The 23,715-nt window shown below is 30.2% G+C and overlaps 2 protein-coding genes across 2 annotated transcripts; both read right to left on the reverse strand.

Moving 5' to 3' along the window:
• On the reverse strand, positions 225 to 1,974 carry LOC109709974 (fruit bromelain-like). The gene is made up of 2 exons (XM_020232376.1): positions 1,477 to 1,974; positions 225 to 996 (listed from the first exon to the last, which is right to left on the reverse strand). Exons 1-2 carry the CDS (start codon positions 1,907 to 1,909, stop codon positions 353 to 355), a joined length of 1,077 nt encoding a protein of 358 aa, XP_020087965.1. The 5' UTR covers positions 1,910 to 1,974; the 3' UTR covers positions 225 to 352.
• On the reverse strand, positions 9,403 to 13,517 carry LOC109710865 (fruit bromelain-like). The gene is made up of 2 exons (XM_020233655.1): positions 12,998 to 13,517; positions 9,403 to 10,251 (listed from the first exon to the last, which is right to left on the reverse strand). Exons 1-2 carry the CDS (start codon positions 13,443 to 13,445, stop codon positions 9,614 to 9,616), a joined length of 1,086 nt encoding a protein of 361 aa, XP_020089244.1. The 5' UTR covers positions 13,446 to 13,517; the 3' UTR covers positions 9,403 to 9,613.

Consider the following 23,715-nt stretch of genomic DNA (forward strand, 5'->3'; position numbering starts at 1 on the left):
TTTTAGGAGTTCAAAGGGTAAAGTAAAATTTCGTCAAAAGTTCAGGGGATAACAATATAATTTACCCATATTTTTATCGTGTTGGAACCCAATTAAGTAATTTACAACCTCATCCTACAAAATGAGATATAAATAGTTTACAGTAAGTAAACGGCACACTTCAATTTTTACTTGATATTCGTGTCAAATTAAGCTGAATACACTCAGACAAAGTACAAACAGTGGGATAATTAATAATACATATTCAAACTTGGAATACAAAGCAAGTAACGAGCGAGGGAGAGAACCACACAACAGCCCTTTTTGTGACTTAATTACAACCTTATACAGGAGCAAACAAGCACTTAATTGATTAGATAGAGCTTGTTATGCCCTCAGATCCCGTGTCAGAGAGTTCGGGATGAGGCATTGATGTGAGAGTTGGGTAGAGAGCGTACAAGGCAATGCCACATACTCCACTGTATGATCCGGTTTCTCTCGCCAGCCTCATGTACCCAGCTTCGCCCCAGTTTTGGCCCCATGAATTCTTTATAAGCCAGTATTTTTCTCCCGTATAAGAGTCTGCTCCGTATCCTATAATTGTGATGGCATGGTTAAGTTTAGCTGCACAAGGTCCTCTGTAGATACCGCCGCGGTACAACTGGAAGTTTTTACCGGCAGCGACTGCAGCGGCTACCGGTTGCTGCGCCACAGCATACATGATGCTGCGCTCGTTCTTAGGAAGAAATTTATAACCAGTAATGTAAGCTTCGTTGGGCACGATACTGGCGTCGTAGCATTGGCCTTTAGCTCCATTGTAAGGATAGGATTGCTCGGATGTCACACCTCTATTCGCTATGATGAAATCGTATCCTTTTTCCACCCAGCCACCGAGTTGGCACCCGTAGCTGTAACTGCAATCTAGAATTTGTTGTTCTGACACATCTGGCATTATTCCTTTCTTGATTTTGTAGATCCCTTCCACCGTCGCAGCTGCGACGAACGCCCAACAAGAACCTATATATATATCAAAAGAGAGATTCATATTAGCTTCTACAGGAGAAATTTGTGGATTGTATACAACCAGAAAACATTCGAAAACATTCGAACAATTGAATGTTTATATATAGATTTTTCCAGAAAAAAAAAAAAAAAATCTCAGGCGGTATTCCAAGCTCTGTGTTTCTTTTAACTTCTTTTCACTAGCTAGCGTGTCATTCCGCGTCCGAGTCAAGTTCTTATTTGTTTTACTGATAGAAGGTTAAACTACTGGAGCACCATTTTTGACTAAATATCATTTCATCTCACATCTTATTTGAAGATTTGTAGTAGGTGATACTCATGCTGATGCATTTTTTATTGGTTTAGGGCCTGAACTTTGAATTTTAAAATAGGGAAAATATGGCTATTTTTATCAAAAATAATTAGTAGATAATTAACTGGGTGTTTCACAAAATTGAAGTGATTTCATATACTATACTACTGAAAATTTCTTACTGCATGTGCCCTGTTGCTTGATTTCTGTTACAGCACGATAATCCCTCCAATCAATACTTTGAGGCACTGAAGGCATGTTTACATTCTCGAACGGCATCAACGGCTCCGACGTCCGATTTGCAGGGACAGATAAACCAGTGTATTGAGCCAAAAATTCGTCGGTCGTCATATCAGCAAACTGGTTGACACCGAGAGTGTACGAGTTTCCGCTGCGGTTATTGAAGGTTTCAACGTAGTTCACATTGTCTTGAAATATCCGAAACCGGTGCAGCTTCTCGACATCGTCATTGTAAACTCGACCGTACTCGGCCATCCATTCTTCAAACCGCTTCATCATGGGATCACTGGGTTCGCCGCGAGAAGCCGCCAATGGCGAGGCCCACATCAAACAAACAATCAGGTGAAAAACCAGTAGGCGAAACTTAAAAGCCATAGCACTAAATAGCAGCAATACTTTGGAATGGAAACTACAAGAGTTTTCGTTGGTGAGGATGAGGTCCTCGCATAGAGTTTATATAGAAGTACGTGGCTACTTATTGGAGCATTATGAATACAGATCGATGCTGGGGAAAATAATTCGAGGAAAATAATCGAAGGGGCTGTAGTTGAGGGATCCAAAGCTGGGTTGATCCAAATCCTTTTATAATATCATAATTTTATGTATATGCCATTATTAGTGCACAACCGATCGAACGGGTTGGTGAGTTACCAAATTAAAGAAAAGTAGAATCTGTTCAAATTATTTCAGGACCGTTCCCATTATTCAGTGTACGTAACTAATTATATATGTGGTATGCTCACAAGTGATTGAAATTATTAAGCAAACGATGTATTGAGAGTCCCTTCATACATGAATTATGAGAAATTATTGGCTACGCTTGGTGTTTTACATCCAAGGACCATATAAAAATTTATTTAGCTGAAAATGTAAAGCAACAATCCTTCGAGCTTGAGACTTCGGATATCAATCACTAAACTTTTTGCTACGTATTTGCGCTAAGAACGGTTGATAAGAGTAATAATTATCGTGTTTGTAAAATAAAATGAGTAAAAAAAAAAAGCCGGAATCATATAGTTTTTTATAATTAAGTAGGTATTTTAAATATTATAGATCCTTTCAATGAGTTAAATTAATTTTGATTTAACACTCTTATATATCATAGAGTTAGAGTTACACGTATACGATGTATTTATACACCTGTTGCGGTCAACAATTTTCCTCAATTATAAAACCTTGGAAATAACATTGTTCCCCACGCAGTACTCCAAGATGTATTCTTAGCTGCGAGAGTGTTCTTACAAATCTTAATTAATAAAAAGATGTTATTTTCAACTCACATGCATTATTATACGGTACACGATCGATCTCTCTCTTTCTATTTCTTTTTGTTAAATATGAAATGCCAATTTGTATAAAAGATTTATTAGTTTTAAGCTTTTGTAAGAATAGGTCGTCTTTTTTTTTCTTTTTCTCTTTCCTCTTTTTTTCTCTTCTTTTTTTTTTTTAATCTCCGACTCTACTCCACCGCCTCCCCGATTCTTTAAAATAGTAAAGAGGGTAGCGTCACATATTCTTCATCTTCTTTTTCTCTCTCGTTTATTTTTTTCTCTTTGGCCCTCTTATATCGCCTCCTGAGTATTGCGCCGCATCCTCTTACTCCGCCTTTGTCGACGCAGACACCGACGCCAGTGCCGAAGAAGGAGGTCTCGCAGCGAGTGTGGGTGAGAGTTAGAAAATAAAAAATAAAAAGAATGAAGAATAAAATATAAAAAATATAGTTTTTTCTATAAAAAAATGAAGAATCGGAAAGATAAGAAAAAAACGAGGAATTTGCATTATTTCAGAGGAATGTTGTACTATTTTAAGAAAACATTGAAATGTTTTACAAAAAAATTTACACTTTTTGAGAGAAAAAATATATTTTTTAAATGAAATTTGCACTATTTGAACAAAAGTTATACTTTTTGAACAAAAATTATATTATTTCTTCTCCTTCTCATCCTTCTCTTTCTAGCTAAATGGTGCAATTTTCGACCAAATAGTATAATTTTCGTTCAAAGAGTAAAATTTTCGTTTAAAATGTGCAATTTTCATCCAAAAAATTATATTTCTTCTTTCAAAGAGGATAAATTTTTTCAAAAATAGTGCAATATTTTTCTGAAATAGTGCAACATTCTCCTGAAATAGTGTAAATTCATCATTTTCTTCTTTTCTCTCTAATTTTTTATTTTTCTTGTAGAAAAAATTATTTTTTTTTTTGTTTTATTTTTAATTTTTTGTTTTTTTTTATTTTTTGCATATTTTTTCCTCCGCTCAACTCTCACCCGCACTTGCTCCAAGTTCTTCTTTTCTGACACCGACGTCGGTGTCTGCGTCGGTGAAGGCAAAGAAAAAGAATGCGGTGATGTCCTCGTTACCATCGTGCAGAGTTGCAAATGCGATAAAAGAGAGTTGAAAAGAAAAAAAAAAAAGAATGAGAGAAAAAAAAAGAAAGGAAGAGAATGTGACGCTACCTTCTTTGAGCAAACAGTAGAAGAGAGTCAGAAAGAGAAAAAAAAAAATAGGGTCGAGGCGGAGCCTCGACGGGATCGGAGTCGAGGAAGGCGGTGGGAGGGTGCACGGGCGAGAGCGAGGGCGAGGGCACAGGAGACAGAAGCGGGGCGCCTCCGCCTCCACTGCCCTCTTCGGAGAGAAAGAAAAGAAAAAAACAAGAGGAAAAAAAAATAGGAGAAAGAAAAGAAAATAAGAGTATTTTGGTCATTTTTTGAAAATTCGACTTGAATCTGTAAAATTCAAAAAGACAGTCTATTTTTGCAACAGTTCAAAACTAATAAATATTTTATACAAATTGGCCAATATAAAATTATTAAATACAATCATGTTTAAATATTTTTATGGTCGCAACTGCAGCGAATGCCCAACACGAACCTATTTCAAAATAAAACTTCACTTTAGCTCGTGCAGTTGTTCAGATACCAAAAGAAATTCAAACAAATATTCATGGAGTAGTGACCGTGCAAATTAACTCGGAGCTGCTTTTTAATGTTTTCTAGCTAGCTAGCATATATATATATATCATTGCGTATAAAATGTCAAATTCTTATCTAGGTAGCTTTTCTTGAACATTGAATTTAAAACGTGGAACTTTTATCCTGCTGTACAAACAGAGATGAGATCAAAACTCAGAACATAACGTTCGAATGTCCTTCAGAATAATAGTTTTCCTATAAGAGCTTTGGTTGCTAGGTAGAGAAATTTATGAGATTACAACAGAAGTGCACAAACATAAGTGAGTAGAAATCAGCATTTTTAATATTTTTTATTTTCAATGCTCGTCTTATGTTTGAGCTCAATTATAAATAGTTAATAGGCCCAAGATGTTGGAATTGAATTGTCAAAGATTTAAGACTATATTACCGAAATTTTTTTTTGTCAATATCCGTTTTTTTACTTTCACTTTTCAATTTTTAAAAATCTATATTTTATCTTCTTAAATTTTGAGAAATGTTCACAAAAAAATTATGGTGTTAAAAGCGATGAAAAAATAATCAAATTATACTCTCTCTTTTCGTCTCCTTCCCAACCCTCCGTCATCCACAGGCCACAACCTCTCCTCCTCCGTCTTTCATGCCTCTCTCGACTATAGTTCTGACTATATGCTTGCTCCATCTACTCCCCTTGCTTTTCCTGCACCCTCACCGCCCCTCCATTCAGCGACAGTAGGGAGAGGACGGGGTAGGCTTGAACGGAGGGGTGGGCGAGGGTGCGGCGGCGGAGGAGAGCGAGAGTGTGGATGTAGGCAGGGAACTTAAGATTGCCATGGAGAGAGGCATGGAGCAAGGTGGTGCAATTGAGGACGTCGGCGAGGAGAGAGGCGGGCACGGCTGAGGAGAGAGGTTTAAGAATATTTTGAATATAAAAAGTATATAATAGTAAAATATAGATAGAATCCTGACGAAACACCGATGGTAGGAACCGAACTAAACATTTCTTAATTTTTAAGAGGATAAAATATAAATTTTTAAAAATTAAAATGAAAAAATAAAAAAGTTAATATTGACAAGAGTGTTTTCTATAATTTACTCAAAATTTAAAATTAATAACATCATAAGTCCGCTAGAATTCATGATCCGGCAATATATTGAATAGCCAATTATCGCTAGAAAGCTTAATACTTTGTAAATAGTGTTTGGTTGTTTAACAAAATTAAGACGATTTAATACTTTGCTGTCAATACATAGTTCATAAGGCATTTGCCTTGGTGCTTCACTTCCGTGACAACCATCAGGCACCTGGAGAAAATTTTTAAAAAAATATATGAACTATTAATAACAATTTAATTCACTTTTATTTGTACTAATACGAGAAATATAATAATATTTTATTAAAATTAATATTTTATATATAATAAATATATATTATTATATTAATAATATTATATTTTATTATCGGTGTTGATACAGTTTTTGTATTTTAATTTTTTAAAAGCTGCTGAGTCATCGTATCGGAGTCGTGTCCTATCCTGTGTCCTATATCAATGTATGTGAAGCCTAGTATAAAAGTGATAGATATCTAGCGAAACTAATTCGAAAAGAAGTTAATAACTTGCAGGTTTGTGCCATGAAAAGCTTGTTCCAGATCTAGTCTAGCATTATTCCCCAATCAGATCCGTTTAGCGTACAATTGCATTGGACCACAAAAAAAAAAATAAAAAAAAATAAAAAAAAAATAAAAAATTTATATTCAACATTATTTCTTTAAAATTGTAAAATTAATTAATTCTATAAATATTTTTGAATTGATTAGGTAGGAAGAATCCAAAATCTTTTATAGGTCATTTCATCACCACAATAATCTCCGGACAACATCCTTACGGCCTACGTTATGGATTTGTGCCCTATCAGTGAAATAATTAAATTAATACATTTTTGCATTACTATCAAAAGTAAGATAACATTAATAAATAAAAATTTTAAAAAGAAACTAATTAATTAAAGAATATGCTTTTGTAAAACACGTTGTTCTCAGCCGATTAATTATCATATAAATTGCATTGCATGCATTGTCACCTTTCAAATCGTTTTGAGACGTACACTCTCCACCGTTGAGTGACGTGGTTGCTGTGGCTGCTGAGCTGACACTTGGTAATTAATTAACGTCTGATCCAAAATTCCAAATTATTACGGCGAAATGTATGGAAAGCCCCTCAATTATCAACAAGAATATATAAATAGCCCTCTCAGTTTTTTTTTTAAAAAAAAACTTGATATTTTCATTTACTATTATGCTTTTAGAAATTAATAATTTTAAAAAAAATACATTAATAATTTTATTATACTCATCAATAATTAATTATATCAAATTTAATAATTTTAATCATCTTATGCTCAATAAAATTAGAACTAGTAATAAGTAATAGTTTTTAAAAGTGCGAAAATTTAAAACAAATTTGTATAAACTAACATAAAATTGAAGGATTTATTTTAAAAATGCCAACGGGTTGAGGGGTCTCATATTTTTCTTTCGGGCTCACGTGTGCATACTATAGCCATAAAAAGGTGAAGAAAAAAAAAAAAAATCCAGAATACATCAGTTATATTACTAATGTATATCAGCAATCAATCGGATTATTCACCTTAGATTCATCCGTCGCATCATAGTTAATAGAAAAATATTTTTATTATACATTTTACTTGAAAGAAAAAATATGACTAACTGTTAATAGGTGATATAGTATAATATGACCGGTGCCTAGTAAAATTTATGCAAAAAGATTCAGGCTAAAATTTTGTACTTACATACAGATCAAATATGTATATTTGAATGAGTAAAGTTAGAATACTTTGGATATTTAACAATATAAAAAAATTTTCTCTTGAAGCAGAGCTTTGCTGTCTCACTCTATATAGTTAAATTTATTGTCTGAATGAATGAAGCAGATAGCATGTTATTTTTTTCTCAAAAAAATTAATATAAAAAATTTACTATTAATTTTTTAGTCTTTGAATGTCAAAAGTTTAGTAGTGAATAGTGATAGATGGAATAGTATTAATCTAAGAAGTGGAAAGTTGATAATAAATATATATTATTCATTTATTATTAATAATATTTTAGTTTCATTAATTCAGACAAATATACTGAACCAATGTATAAGTACAAATTTCAGGTCGGAGACTTAATTTTGAATATAGTAAGGTATCCGAATTGAGGATAGACATATAGACATCGTTGATCTTTTTTTTTTTTATTTTGACTAAGTTGCTTGTTATTATCCAGCAACCTTGTATTATAGATTAATAATCAATTATAACAATAAAAACATATATTCACCGCTATATCTATTTATATAAAATTTATATTTTTAAAATAAAATAATTACTTATATACCTCTTAAAATTTTGAAAATATCTTATTCATTCTTTTTTTTTTCTTTCAAATATATCCCTTATGTATTCCTCCATTATTCCAAAATATTCCTACAGTTATCATCCGTTAAGTTAATTTGAATTAAACATAAGTTAAATATCTATCCGAGTTAAAAAAAAATAAAAATAACTTTCTTGTCCTTAACTTAAAAATAAATAAAAAATATTGATAATAATAAAAATATATATTTAAAATGCTCAAAAATTAAAATATTTTTTACACTACTTAACCTAGTTAGCTTCGCCAAGATATGAAGGTTTTTTTTTTTTTTTCTTTTTGTATATTTGGTCTGTTGCCTCCTTAGCCGTGTGCTATTAGGAGTACGGAGCCCTCCGTGCTCCTAAACGTTTTCGATGATAGAGCTTCCAAATCGACGACCGGCTCTGTTAGATTTGATCTAGTGTATTTGAAGTATCTAAAAAATAAATTTTATGATTTTTCGATATCATTTACTTAGCGATCGAAATGGTTCAAAATCAACGGTTGAAAATAAAAATATCTCAAAAAGTGGTGATATAATACTAAAATTTTCAATCAGAGATATTGATCTTGCAGTAAATAGTACAAAAAATTTTCTATCAAAATTTTATCTGATTTAATACTTTTACTCCGTTAAACTTGCAAACGATATATATCAACATTAAAAATTGTTGGTTTTGAACTATTTCGATCGCTAGGTAAATAGTATCCAAAAAACGTAAAATTTATTTTCTAGATACTTCAAATATACTAGATTAAGTCTAATGGAGCCGATCGTTGATTCGAAAGCTACATCATCGAAAACAGTTTAGGAGCACGAAGGCCCCCGTGCTCCTAATAGCATACAATACCTACTCTCTCTCTCTCTCTCTCTCTCTCTCTCTATATATATATATATATATATATATGGGTCCGGCTACTATACTATTATGAGTACGATCACCCTCGTACTTATAAGTTGTTTTCGATGATAGAGCTTCCGAATCGACGATCTACACCGTTAAACGTTATTTACAACATTTAAAACTTCTAGAAATCAAATTTTATAATTTTTCGACATCATTTACCTTACGATCAAGAGGTCACAAATTTGACAATTTTTAATGGCCGGTATGGTATACTTGCTAGTTTAACGATGTAAAAGAATCGGAATTTGTTGAATTTTTGGTAGAAAATTATATTCACTACATAGATAAAGATCAATAACTCCGATCTTGAATTGAAGATCCGATCATCCTTTTTTAGGACGTCGTTCGATTTTAACCGTTCATTTTATGCCACTTGATGGACTTTATTATGATTTCGAAATTTATGAAATTTTTTTCTAGAAGTTTCAAATACTCTAGATCATATTTAACGAAGTAGATCGTCGATTCAGAAGCTCCATCATTGAAAACAACTTATGAGTACGAGGCTCCAACTAGTCATAATAGTATATAGCCATGGCCATTATATATATATATATATATATTATTATTATTATTATTATTATTGCCAACTTCAACGCAAAGCCAAGGGACTGAAGGTGACAAAACACATCAAACTAATATACAAACTCGATCTCAAAGCCAAAGCACGCAGCATATATAATAATGCACGTCCCAACACTAACGTACGTGCACATCATTATTCATTATTCATTATTATTCATTATTCATTATTTTAGCTTATTACACGCACGCTCGAGCGAGCATTGTTTCATATCGCTAAGACGTCGACGTAGCTTCATTCCTAGATCGAACTTATACCATCAGACCCCGTGTCAGAGAGTTGGGCGGTTGCCTTCGAATTCAGAAGCGGACGGAGGACATACTGGGCGATCCCACATGCTCCGCGTAATGTTCCGGAGCCCTTTTGCAGCCTTAAGTACCCGTTCTCGCCCCATGTTTTGCCCCATGAGTTCTTAATTAACCAATACTGTGTTCCGCTGCTGTCTTTCCCGTACCCTACAATGGTGATGGCGTGGTCAATCCTTGTCCCGCAAGGTCCTTTAAACACGCCGCCATTGTAAAACTGAAAGTTCTTGTTTTTCGTATCGACGGCGGAAGTTATCGGTTGCTGCGCCACGGCAGCCATCATGGTGCCTTCGTCAAACGCAGGCAGAAATTCGTAACCAGTAATATATGCTACGTTGGGTTTGCCCTTTGCGGCGCAACTGCCTTTGGTTCCCACATAAGGGTAGCTCTTCTCATTTGTCACACCTTTATTAGATATGATGAATTTGTAGGCATTCTGCACCCAACCACCTATGCACTCGACGCTGTCGGCGCAGTCTAAAACTTCTTGTTCAGATAGATCTAACAAGTTTCCCTTTTTGATCTTGTAGAGCCCTTCTACTGTCGCAACTGCACTGAACGCCCAGCATGAACCTATTTCAAAATAAAACGTCGATTCACTTCAGCTAGCCCATGTTAAGAGAATTTATGTGGATTGTTGTAGTTCATCAGATTCAAGAAGAAATTCAAACAAAAATTCATGGAGTACTCGACCATGCAAACCTGGAGCTGTTTTTTAACGTTTTCTTACTGTATTGCTTACATATCATTGCGTATAAAATGTCAAATTCTTATATATCTACGTGGCTTTCTTGAAGGTTTGATAAATGTGGTCCAACCTATACTGATTAATTTTCTTCCGAAGATTAATTAAACTATTAAAGGAAGGGTTTTAATTTTCTCGGGCGATTCATCATTTTATCTCGTATTAGATTTGAAGACTTATTATATGTGATCTTATTATATGCGATAACATGCACTCTCATGCTTTCCATGGGCTAAAGATATGAACTTTGAAAATAAAGGTGCGGAGCTTGATTTCATCTTCTTGTACAAATAAAGATGCATGAGATCTAAACTCAGAACATTATTTTTGAATGTTGTTTATAATAATAATTTTTCTATAAAAAAATTATGTTAAATATAAAAATATTTAAACATTGTTGTCTACAAGTTTAAGTTTTTAGAGAATAACAATTGTTTTGTATTATTTAACAAGATATCAGAATAGCAAGTTCTGAGTCCGAATTACGCCAAGCTCCCATCATTATTAATTTTTTTTATTTAATTCAAATCCACATCATAGGATTTGCGAAAAGTCTCGAGTTCAAGAAGTGAGAGAAGTGTAAAATATAAAAATATTTAAACATTGTTTTCTACAAACTTAAGTTTTTAGAAAATAACAGTTGTTTCGTATTATTTAACGGTTTTAGATATGTAGAGAAATTTATGAAATTACAATACTGTGTAAATATAAGTTAATTAGTACGTAGAGAACAATCTTTTTATGATCCTCTTATATATGTTTGAGCTCAATTACATACATACTACAACGAATTCATAATTTAGCGGTATTTACTTCGCAGCATTTATTTAAATAATGCTAATTAATATATTTAACAGCATTACTTGATAAGTGCCACTAGATTTAATAATTTAGTAGCAATTTACTATTAATGTTGCAAAATATAACAAATTAGCAGCATAAATTAGTGAATACTGCTGACGTTTTCAGAATTTTATAAAAAATGACACTAAATGTAATAAAATAAAAGTACTTATTGCTAAATGCGCAATATTTACTCCGCAATATTTATTTAAATCATGCCAATTAATATATTTAGTAGCATTACTTGATAATCGCTGCTAGATTTAATTATTTAGTATCAATTTACTATTAATTATTTAGTATCAATTTTATAAAAAATCGCAGAATAAATTAGTGAATACCGCTAAATATAATAAACTAGCAACACTTTTTACTAAATAAGTCATCTAATTATATATAATTATTAATATATCCTTTTTATTTAAAATTAAAATTTTAAAATTAAAGTTTAAAATTCGAACATATAATTTCAAAATTAAACTTATAATTTAAAATTTAAAATTTAAAATCTATATTTTAAATTTTAAATTCAAATATTTTTATTTTTAATTTTTACATTTTACATTTTTTAATTTTTTAAATTTATTTCAATTTAAAATTTAAATTTAAAACTATTAATTTTGAAACTTAAAATTTGATATGGTGAAAATTAAAATTTAAATTTAGTATTTTTAATTTAAAATTTTAAATTTTAAAAATTTTAAATTTTTTAAATTTTTTAAATTTTTATTTTTTAATTTTTAATTTTTTAAATTTTTAAATTTTTAAATTTTAAATTTTTATTTTAATAGAAGACTTAAGATTTAAAAAATTAAATATATATAAACTAATAGTTACTAGCGCAAGTGGGTAAAGGATTTGGTGGTTGGTACTCGAGGTCTCAAGTTCAATTCCTATTTGATTCACATTTTCAACAAAATTTATTTCTAAAAGAAATAATGAAGCCGGGGTAGCATCTCAAAAAAATTAAATTTAAAATAATTTTAAATTTTCAGTTTATAAAATTAGATATTTATATTAACGACATTACATTTATGTGCCACTAATAAAAAATTAAAATTAGTATTTAATCCTTTTTCTTAATGACACTAATAGATTTCTATTGACGACATTTATAATAAATGCTGCTAATACTTTTAGCAATATTGGCATAGGCAGTATTTGGTATCATATGCTGCTAAACTTTTAGCAGCATATGTTGATCAAAGTTGAAACCAAGAAATATTTGTTACTTTCCTGATGTTTCCGAACGTTTTCAATGGTAGAACCCTTGATAAAAGAAAGAGATGCTGTGTATGAATCACTCACATATCCTCATAAAAAATTATTGACTCTAGAGATATGGTAATATGGAGAAGACAAAATTATTTAAAGCATGCAGCATAAATAAATACCAATAATGATTAATTTTCTAGTAGTGACAGTTAATAGGCCAAGTATATATATATAGGATGTGAATTATGAAAGATTTAAAACTAAATACCATCATAAGTCTGCTAGAATTCATTCCCTGCCAATGTGTTGAATCGCTAATTATCCCAAAAACGTCTAATATTTTGTAAATGGTGTTTGGTGGTTTAACAAAATTAAGACAATTTAAGCCACGTTGCTTCCCGCAATTTGCTAAATTAACGTTCTACTGAATGAAGCGGTACCATACTATCTTTCTCTAAAAAAAAAAAAGAAAACAAAATTAAGACGATTTAATACTTTGCTGTCAATAGTTCTTACCGCATTCGCCTTGATTCTTGACTTCCGTGACGGCACCTTTCTGCCTCCAATCAATACTATCAGGCAGTTTGGACAAGTCTACGTCCTCAAGCGATGCAGTTGGCTCCGATTCAATATTTTGAGGGAAGAACGTACCAGCGTATCGCGCAACGAATTCTTCATTTGTCATATCAGCGAATTGATTAATGCCGAGAGTGTACGAGTTTTCGTTGCGGCTATTGAAGGTTTCGATATGGTTCACGTTGTTCTTAAAGATCTCAAAACGGAGGGACTTCTCGTCTTCACTGTCGTAAACTCGGCCATACTGTCTCATCCAATCTTCGAACCTCGTCATCATGTGAGCATCCGATTGGCCGCAAGAGGCGAGTGGCGAGGACCAGACGACACAGGCAAACAACAGGAAAAAACACACAAGTTGGAATTTGGAGGCCATGGCACTAGATAGCATCGGTTTGAAGAAATGTTTTGAACTAGAAGAGCTCTTAATTGTTGGTGGAGGCCATGGCACTAGAAAGCATCGGGCTTTTATAGAAGCTGATGGTCTACAGTAGTTGGAGCCTCAATGAGCTCGAGACAATCTGAGTGTTCATACGTAGCTATCGAAGATCGAATAGATCTGGGTGGCCGCTGTGTGGTATGCATGCTAACCACAAAAATATTAAAAAAAAAAAAAGGAACATTTCTCCTTCTTCTTTTTTTTTTTAATCTTTTAACACTGATTTCTTTCAAGTATGGATTGTGTTTGTTGCATTAATTTATTTTTTTTACTTTATTGATAATTTCTTCTTTATTAATTACGTTGATTTTATATATAGCTCTTGGTAATTAGCTAGCTAATTTTCTGTTTAAATTTCAAAATAAATTATTTAGTGTGATAACTTTTTTGTGTCGTGGAAAGGAATGAGTTTGATTTTGTTATTTGAAAGATCTTGATATTTATAATATTGTAGAATAGTATATTTCACATGTGACAGAATTAATTTGTATTATTCCCAGAAAAAAAAAAAAAAAGTTGAAAGTCAAATATCATAGCCATTTTAAACATTTTATCGCGCTATTCTCATCTGTTAAATACTGCAAGCTTTATAAATAAATCGAATGGATATCTTAAGTAAGATGTTCCAACATCGGTAATAAAGCAGCTATTGAAAGAAATTAAACAAAAACAAAAACAACAATACGAGCAGAAAAAGAAGAAAAAGTATACTAATAAAATAAAAGATGTATTTGCTGTCCCATTTTACTTTTCATTTGTCAATACTATTTTTCAGACAACTGTAAAGAAAGAAATAGAGGGGGAAAGCCTTCATGAATGGAAGAGTAAGCGAGTTTTTATTACTATAACGACTGATATATAGACATATAAGAGGGAGAGAGAAGGAGAGAGGAAAACTCAAAACCACAGCACAGTAAGAGAGGAAGAAAGAGGAAAAAAAGAAAGAAGGCAAATCCGATGATTATATTGTTACTTATTAATTCCTGCGACGGAATGTGACGGCGATAGGTCAAGGTGGTAGGATACGTTACAAAATCGACGGAATCAAAATTGTTCTGTGCACCAGATGTATAATTAATGTATCTTATACGCCAAACTTTTAAACCCTATTATAAATATTTAAACTCTATAAGCTTTTATACATAGATTTTTTCTATAGCGTAGTCTATGTATATCAAATTATATTTTAATTTTATGATATTAATTTTTTTAAAAAAATAAGTGACTCGTGTAATGCACCAATAGAACGAGCAGTGGCGATAATTTATTATAATTGAAGAGAAAAAAGAATTGTGGAAGAGATACGAAAGAGATTAACGAAAACTAAATGAGAGAGGGGAAGAGGAGAATTCGGTTGAAAAAAGAGTGTATATTACACAAATAGTACCTAAACTTTTTATCATATTTTTAACTGGGCCCTCAACTTATTTTTTTTGTCAATTGAGTCCCCAATCTGTAGAAATTTTTTTCAATTGGGTCTCTACCGTAAATCTTTCAATTGACAGAAGTCCACGCGTGGTCGCTGACATGATCCTGAGTTGGCACAATTTTAAATTAAAAAAATTAAATTTTTTTATTTAAACTTTTATACTTATTTATATAAAGTGATTAGCAAATTTAATGGCTCTATTAGTCTAACATTTAATCGAATATGATTTTATTTAATAAGAAACAATCAAATTTATCAAATAATAAAATTATCGACTAATTTTTGCTAAAATCTCTTTTTTATTATTATCGTTTTAAATTCAAAAAACTCAAAAGGTAAAAAAGCTCTCAATCAGAAAAACAAAATGCTATTTGTACATTGAAAAATGTATATAAAATTAAATCTTATACCTCCTTATTTAAGAGTCTATAATTAATTCTTTTTTTTTAGATTTTTAATATTAAAAAAATTAAACTGCTTTTAAATCCTAGGTAGGAGATCTAATTCAAAATCAGAAAAATGATGGAGACTATATTTAATAGATTACGAGAAAACATGGGCCTCTCAAATTCGAGTGAATGTGGTGCCTCCGCGTCACTTGCAACTGAGGTTTTCATCATGTTAAAATAAAAAATAAATAAAAATTAAATGGATAGTTACACGCCATTTGTATAATTAGCACAGCAAGGTACGGCAACGTTAGCGACCTCAATGATTGAGGCAATTAATGCCTTTTATTTTTCAATATTTACTTAATAGTACGATGCCAACATATATAACTTGATCTCTCTTTCTTTCTCCTAATCGTATACTTTTTTTATGGGTCAAAATATATTAAAAGCTTTTGCTTATAGAGTCTTTTATAATATATTTTTCTACTATAAAAATTTTATTTAATAATTTTTTAAATTTTTTATTTATCTTAGGTGAGCTTTTTTATTTGACTAAATCAAAAATTCTACTAAATTTAATAGCTATGTTAATTTTATTTACTAAAAAACTAAAAAATTAGTGTTAGATTTAGTAAAATTTCTAAGTTATTTTAATATAATAATATAAATAAAATAATTAAAAGTTAAACATCTAAATATAAAAAAAAATTAAAGTTCATACTTTTACATTATTTATTTAATTAATAATTTTTTAATAAAAAATTTTTAATTAGGAAGAGTTTTGTTTATTATTTATTATTAAAGTTCCTATTTAAATATATTTTGAACCCCCTCAAGATTGAATCCTAGTTTTGTCCTGAATATATATAATAGTATGCATACAATACTATATAATAAAATTGTAGAGTAATTCTTGTGTGCTATTAAAAGTACGGAAGCCTCCATACACTTAAACGGTATTCAATGATGGGACTTCCAAATCGACGATTTGCTTTGTTAAACTTGATCTAGCTTATTTGAAATATCTAAAAAATAAATTTTATAATTTTTCGATATCATTTACCTAACGACCGAAAGGGTTTAAAATTAATAATTTTTAATGATTGATGTATGTCGTTTGCAATTTTAATGGTGTAAAAGTATTTAACTTAGATAAAATTTTGATAAAAATTTTAAACTATGTACTACAAGATCAATATCTCTGATCGAAAATTTTAATACTATATTATCACTTTTGTAAGATTTTTATTTTCAGTCGTTGATTGAACACTTTCGATTGCTATATATGTAAATGATATCGAAAATTATAAAATTTATTTTTTAAATATTTCAAATACGCTAGATCACATCTAACGAGCCTGATCGTCAATTCGGAAGCTCCATTGTCGAAAACTGCTTAGGAGCGCGGAGACCTTAGTGCTGCTAATAGCACACAAGATCTACTTTAGAAATATATAATATTTATAAATAAAAACATAAAATATGTATAATAATTTTTTACCCTCTCTCTCTCTCTCTCTCTCTCTCACACACACACATATATATATTTTATAAAGTCTTGCTATGGTTCTTGTAAAAGCACCAAGTATTTGTTGCTTGTAATATTTTTACCAATAGATCAATATTTTTGATCATTTTCATCTGTTAGATTATATTATTCAATCAACCATCCACTCAACCCTATGGGGCCCATATTATTAACATTCTAACAGCATATCTCTTAATCTAATGGCGAAAAATCTACAAGCATCAATAACTTATATTTTTAAAAGCATAGGAGCTCAATTCTCCTTTTATTATCTTATATATAATTATATATATATTAATATATATATATTATGATATATATATATAAATATATATATATATAGAGAGAGAGAGACAGATGAAGAGAGCTAGGTGGTATACTATCGTAGCACGAAGAGCCTCCGTTGCTACCAATTGTTTTCAATGATGCGCCTTCCAAATCGATGATCAGCTCCGTTAGATTGATCATTACACTATTGAAAACTATTTGGAAACTAAATTTATAATTTTCGACATATACCTATCAAACGAGTAGTCTAAAATGAACGGCTGAAAATAAAAATCTCATAAAAAATTATAATAGAAGACTTGAATTATAATCGAAGTACGATCTTACTCTAAATAGTAAAAAAAAATTCTATAAAAGTATCATCTGATATTGGATTGTTTTACACCGTTAAATTTACAAATGCATCACATCTTACCATTAAATTGTCAATTTTGAGACCTTTTAATCACTAGCCAAATAATATCAAAAAATTATTAAAATTTAGTTCAAATATTTTTGAATAGTGTACATCAAGTCTAACGGAATCGATCGTCGATTGGAAACATCATCATTGAAAACATTGTAGCACGAGACTCGATGTACCCATTATGGTATACCATGCCTGTCATATCGTATAATTAATAACTTATATTATATATATATATATATATATATATATATAAAAGAGAGAGAGAGGGATCACCCGGTCCACGAGAACCGGGCTTTATGGGTCCGGCTTGTGAGCCGCGATTTTTTGGAGGAAGTTTTCGTTTTCCGTCCATTGTCAGCGGAAAATGATAACTTGATTTTTCAAAAAAAATTGTAAAAAAAAAAATTTCAGCAAATATTTTTACGAGAATCAAACATGAAAATTTTTTTTTTTAACTGAAAACAATTTTCGAAATAATTTTACACGCAATCAAATACATCCTAAGTAAAAATTAAAGAAAACACGTCTTTTCCTCCACATCTTGTCATGTTTCAAATCGTTTTTCGGCAACCTCTGCTATTCAGCCACATGAGTTTTGCGATTGAGCTTTCGATTGATAATAAGTAACACTGAAATTCCCGCGCGAAGCTACAGATATAAATTTTTTTTTAATAAATTTTAGTTTTTTATTTTTTTACATAATTTTATAAGTCTAATTATTAATTAAATAAAAGTTATATAAAAATAATTTAATAGTTAATTTTATTTAAATAAAATTTATTAAAACGACAATTTATTTTATAAACATTTATGTGAAAAAAGATTTGAGATAAATATATCAAAATAATTTTTAAAAAAATAAATAGAAAGAAAATAAAATAATGGAAGAATTTGTTTAATAAAATTAATTTTATATATATACACACACACTATATTTCTAAAATCTTACTCCTCAAATTTAAATTATGTAATTTTTTATACATCGATCAAATTAAATTTTATTATGCGATTTATTACATGTATATTAATATTATTAATTAATTATATTATATACAATGAATTATTAATATAATTAATTAATTAATTTCATAGAGTTTAGGAATTTAAAATTTTAAATTTTAAAATTTAAAATTTAAAAATAAATATTATAAATTAAATTTAAAATTTAAAATTTTAAAATTTAAAAGTATCAAAATTTTAAAATTTGATATATATATATATATATAGATATAGAGGGAGAGAGAGAAAAGGGGGATTTGATGGTACACGTGTCCTCCCAAACCCTCCTTTAATGTAGAAAAGAAAAATAGAAAATAAATGTGATCCAAATAATTGGGGTGAAATATATATCAACTTTATGTTATTAATAAATGAAAGTAAAATAGATAATGACCAATAACAATAGAGCTATTAAATCCAATAATAGGTAAAGAAAGAATAAAAATTTGAGAAATGTGTATTTTTAAATTGTCTGTTGTTGAAGGGGTATCATACATTTTTGCCTGTTTGCCTGTTACTCCCTTATTGGCTCACGTGTATGTACCAAAGCCACAAAGGAAACGATCCGAAATTATAATTCAAGATCCTATTTTAGTTGTAAATGAAATAAACGAACGGAAACATGCTATTTATCTCTTAAAAAAAAACAAAAGAAATTATAATTCAAGATCATCCGATATCTTATTATAGAAACTAATTAAGTGCGCCCAATATATAAACATAATTTTTACAATTTAATTTTTCAAAGAATCGAATTTATTTACTTGTTTTATTAGCTTGTTCTTTTGAGAGAAGAAGCTCTTAGGCTGGTGACTTTACTTGTTGTAACACTAAATATTAGAAAAAATGAAATTAATGTGTGTTTCTATAGCTCACTCATCATATCATCATAATTTTTTTTAAAAAAAATTATAATTTTTTTTAAAAAAAAATTTGATTGACCTTGAGATATAAATAATATGATACAACTATCACGCAGAAGATCAGTGAAATAGTACTAGTTGTTTCAGGTACTCTCGCTAACAAGGCTTAGTCAGGTCCCATGATTGTAATAAGAGAGTACCTGCTGCAAGTAGAATCAAAATGATCGGTGTTGAACTTGTAAGATATTTAGGACACTCACCATCACAAAATTTATGTGATATATATTGGTGGTAACATTCTAAATTTTCGTATTCTTGTCCATTCCAATTTCCCCAGACCCTAGTTAACATTTTTCATCTGACATTACAGTAAGGGTGCGTTTGGTTCGCATTATGAAAGATTACTAGGAATAAAAGATATCCGAAAATCTTATTCATATTCATTCTATTACTAAGAATGTGGAATTCCTATGTTTGGTTCGCACGGTAATATTAATTAGCCATGTTATTTAATATTACAAAAAATATACAATTTATTTATTTATTTATTTATTTATTTTTAAATAATGTTACTAAAAGTTTCAACATCTTTTTAGAAAAAAGGGAGAGAGAGTATAAGTTAGAGATAGAGAGCATAATTAAAAAAATAGAAAGAAAAATATAGTCGAAATTAGAGGGAGTGAGAGAGTTGAAATTTTAGAAAGAGAGAGAGAGAGAGAGCTTAGTTTAGAGAGAGAAAAAAAGTTGAATTTTAGAGAGAAAAATAAGTTTAGAGAGAGATATAAGATTAGAGTGTAACGAAAAATAATATCAATTAGCCGGCGGGTAGGAAGAAAGAAAGAGATTAGACATATTATGATTACCCCAATCCATTAATAAAAGGATACCCACCCTCCCTCAAGGGAATGAGATTAGTACTTTGGGGTGAATTTTATTCCCAAGTGAATCCAATATTACCAACTAGATTACTTAGTGCATTTAGCCAAACACCGTCATATTTTTTTCTTCTCATTGGATTACTAGGAATCTTTAAAAGATAGCGCGAACCAAACGCACCCTAAGTCCTAAAAATTGTACGTACTTCCGTAATTAGAAATGATAATTTTTTCGAAAAATTCGGATCCAACGGGGATCAGTTTGAATGGAGCGGAGATGGAAAGAATTTGATTTCCGTGAAAATGAGAATGAGAAAAAAAATTTCTCCAGCTTGCGAAAATACTACTCCCGGCCCGTTTCACAAATTTCCAACCCTCACAAAATAACATAATATATTATTGTATAATTATTAATTTATTTATAGATATAGAATTAATGCTAACTTTAATACATTTAATATGCTTTTTAATTAAACTAAATATTTTAAATATATTTAATTTTTTACACAGCATATTAGTTAAATAATATTTAATTATTAAATAGTTTTAATAATTTGGTACGTCATACTGTAATTTGACAATCAATAAACTCAATACTTTGAATCAATTTTAAATTAGTTTGAGTTAAAATTATGTCAAATTTGAAATGTATATTTTAATGTATTATATTTTTTTAAAAAAATCGGCTAGGTCTACAAGGCAACGACGCTTTATTAAAGAGCTTCAAAGTATTAAGATCCTTGTTTTTGTACGCTTTATTAAAGAGTTGTAACACTAAATATTAGAAAAAATGAAATTAATGTGTGTTTCTATAGCTCACTCATCATATCATCATAATTTTTTTTAAAAAAAATTATAATTTTTTTTAAAAAAAATATGATTGACCTTGAGATATAAATAATATGATACAACTATCACGCAGAAGATCAGTGAAATAGTACTAGTTGTTTCAGGTACTCTCGCGAACAAGGCTTAGTCAGGTCCCATGATTGTAATAAGAGAGTACCTGCTGCAAGTAGAATCAAAATGATCGGTGTTGAACTTGTAAGATATTAGTTTTTGTACGTATCTTAAAAAATTAATTTTGAGATTATTTTATAGATCAATCCGAGTATGTTTCAAATTCGCCGTAGAGAAAACAATCCAAATTATCTTTATACAAAAGAAAATGATACATATACACCAGTATATAAGTGTAAATCTCACCTCCCATGCATTTTAAAATTTACAAAATTTTTAAAATTTTTAATGTTAAAAAATAAAACAAAAAAAAACTACTAAGACATGCAGAAAATAAGAGGCTTTGAATGAGTAGAATTTAAGATATACATCTAATCTAAAAATATGCACATAGCATTACTCTTATGCACCGACCGTCTCTAACGCAAGTGATAAAAGCCTTGGTAATTGGTATACGGGGTCTTAATTTCGAATCTTAGTTGATTTACATTTTCAGCTAAATTTACAATTTTGCTACTATAAGTTTAAAATGAAGTCAATCTAAAAAATAAAATAAAAATAAAAAAATTTAAGATTAATTTTTGTAAAATATGTATAAAAACTAAAAATATTATTAGAGAGTCCCCACTCAAGTTGTCTTTCGTTTCTGCACCGTTGGCCTCATTGTACATAAATAGTAAATAATTAAAAAAGAAAAAGCTATTTCAGACTATTAATATGCAGCAGGGCGCGTTTTGGATTGTTCAGGGACCGACCACCTCAATCAGTAGATGTTGGAGATAAGCTTGCATGTGGTGACACGATTGTGATCGCAATTTTTGGGGGATAAAATCATAAAAATGTATGGAAACCCTCTCAACTATCTACAATTTTGAAATCGCCCCCCATTAGATTAGATTGATTTTTTCTTTAAAAAAATCGACATCGCCTTTAACTTCTGGTTAATTTTATAAAATTAAATGAGCTGAATAAAAAGAATATATAATTATTCGGATTTATCAATAAAAATTAATTAATATAATTATCTTTTGTAAATTAAATTTAAATAATTAATAAAAAAAACTAGTTGAAGATAGTAAAATTCTTAACTTAACAAAATAAAATGTCTTGATGTATCAATTTCAAAATAGTCTTACATATAGCTGAGATTGTCTCCATACAATTTTTATTGAGATCTTTAATTAATTTTTAAATTTTGATATATATGCTTTTTCCGAATTGAGCAAATTTAGTAAAATAAATAACTAATTAATAGAAGACGGGAATTTAATAGAATTCTTAACTGCACTAACCAAAATACCAATTAATACAGTAATTAAAAGAAAAAAAAGGTAAAGTTGTCAATTTTAATTGCACTAGAAATAATACTTGTATAGACAAAAACAAAATATGAATCTAATAATTAGCTAAAGTACAAAACGAAAAAACTATATATTTAATTAAGGCATCGTCTGGTCCTGCCGCGTGTGCTGCGATACCAATCACGCACCACATATATATGTAGAATACAAACGAGCACGATCGTAAATCTACCGATGAAGTCCCTCTAGAATAATAGGTTAATGGAGAACATGGTTTCTACGTTTCTTTCTTTTATTTTTTTATTTTTTTTTATTTTTTTTCTTCATTTTATGTGAAATCGCCTGCATATTTATAATTTCTTTTATTTTCTTATTTTCTATCTTCTTCTTTTTTTCATTTTATGTGAAATCGTCCGCATATTTATAAGGGATTTCAAAATCCTAGTAGATACGTAAGAGATAAGATAAAATCGGTTATTAATTATTATCCTAATATGATTAGAATTTATCTGTAATTAGCTTTTCAATTTAAAAACGAGATTAATTCTAATCCAATTAGACAACTTAATAATCGGCGGATCGAGCCCGATCATGAACGCACCCGATTCGATTTAACCAAATGCCAACAAGTAGCACACTATTTCGTCGTAGTCGTGGCTTGTGCTTGGCCGTATCCAGCCGGTTAATGTGATTGTGGCCCTCTTAAATTCACGTATAATTCGCGAATTATACACGTATTTTTCAAAAACCGAATAAAACGCCCGTATCAGTATTTTTCAGAAAAATTTGAAAAAAAACACGTTTTTTTATCAAAAATAATTATCCGCGAATTATTCACGATTCGCGAACGATTCACCTAAAAAAACGACGGTGGCGGACTTGCGGGTAGCTTCGTTGCCGCTCTCGTCGCCAACTCATCCGTGTCCTCTTCGTCGTCCTTCTCCTCTGCCGCTCTCGTCGCCGAACTCGCGAGTATTTGGATTTATGTAAAACCCCTCCGGAAAAAAAATTTTCAGTCCCCATGTCTGGTTGTCCGTAAAAATTTTTTTGGTGTTCTTATTGCAGTCGGCGGAGGAAGACAAAGAAAAAAATTGAGGCGTATGTGAGGCTATAGTCGCGCCACGAGGCCACTTCAGCCTCGTGGACCGCATGCTTTCATTAGTCATATATATATATAT

Source organism: Ananas comosus, linkage group 5 (assembly GCF_001540865.1).
Source record: "Ananas comosus cultivar F153 linkage group 5, ASM154086v1, whole genome shotgun sequence".
NCBI classification, from domain to species: domain Eukaryota; kingdom Viridiplantae; phylum Streptophyta; class Magnoliopsida; order Poales; family Bromeliaceae; genus Ananas; species Ananas comosus.

What these genes read in the sequence shown, in the direction of transcription:
- LOC109710865 (XM_020233655.1), bottom strand. Translation starts at nt 13,445, where the DNA reads ATGCTATCTAGTGCCATGGCCTCCAAATTCCAACTTGTGTGTTTTTTC. An exon ending in CAAGAATCAAGGCGAATGCG is followed by an intron (nt 10,252 to 12,997) that starts GTAAGAACTATT and finishes ATTTTGAAATAG; the next exon opens with GTTCATGCTGGGCGTTCAGT.
- LOC109709974 (XM_020232376.1), bottom strand. Translation starts at nt 1,909, where the DNA reads ATGGCTTTTAAGTTTCGCCTACTGGTTTTTCACCTGATTGTTTGTTTG. An exon ending in CAAGCAACAGGGCACATGCA is followed by an intron (nt 997 to 1,476) that starts GTAAGAAATTTT and finishes ATATATATATAG; the next exon opens with GTTCTTGTTGGGCGTTCGTC.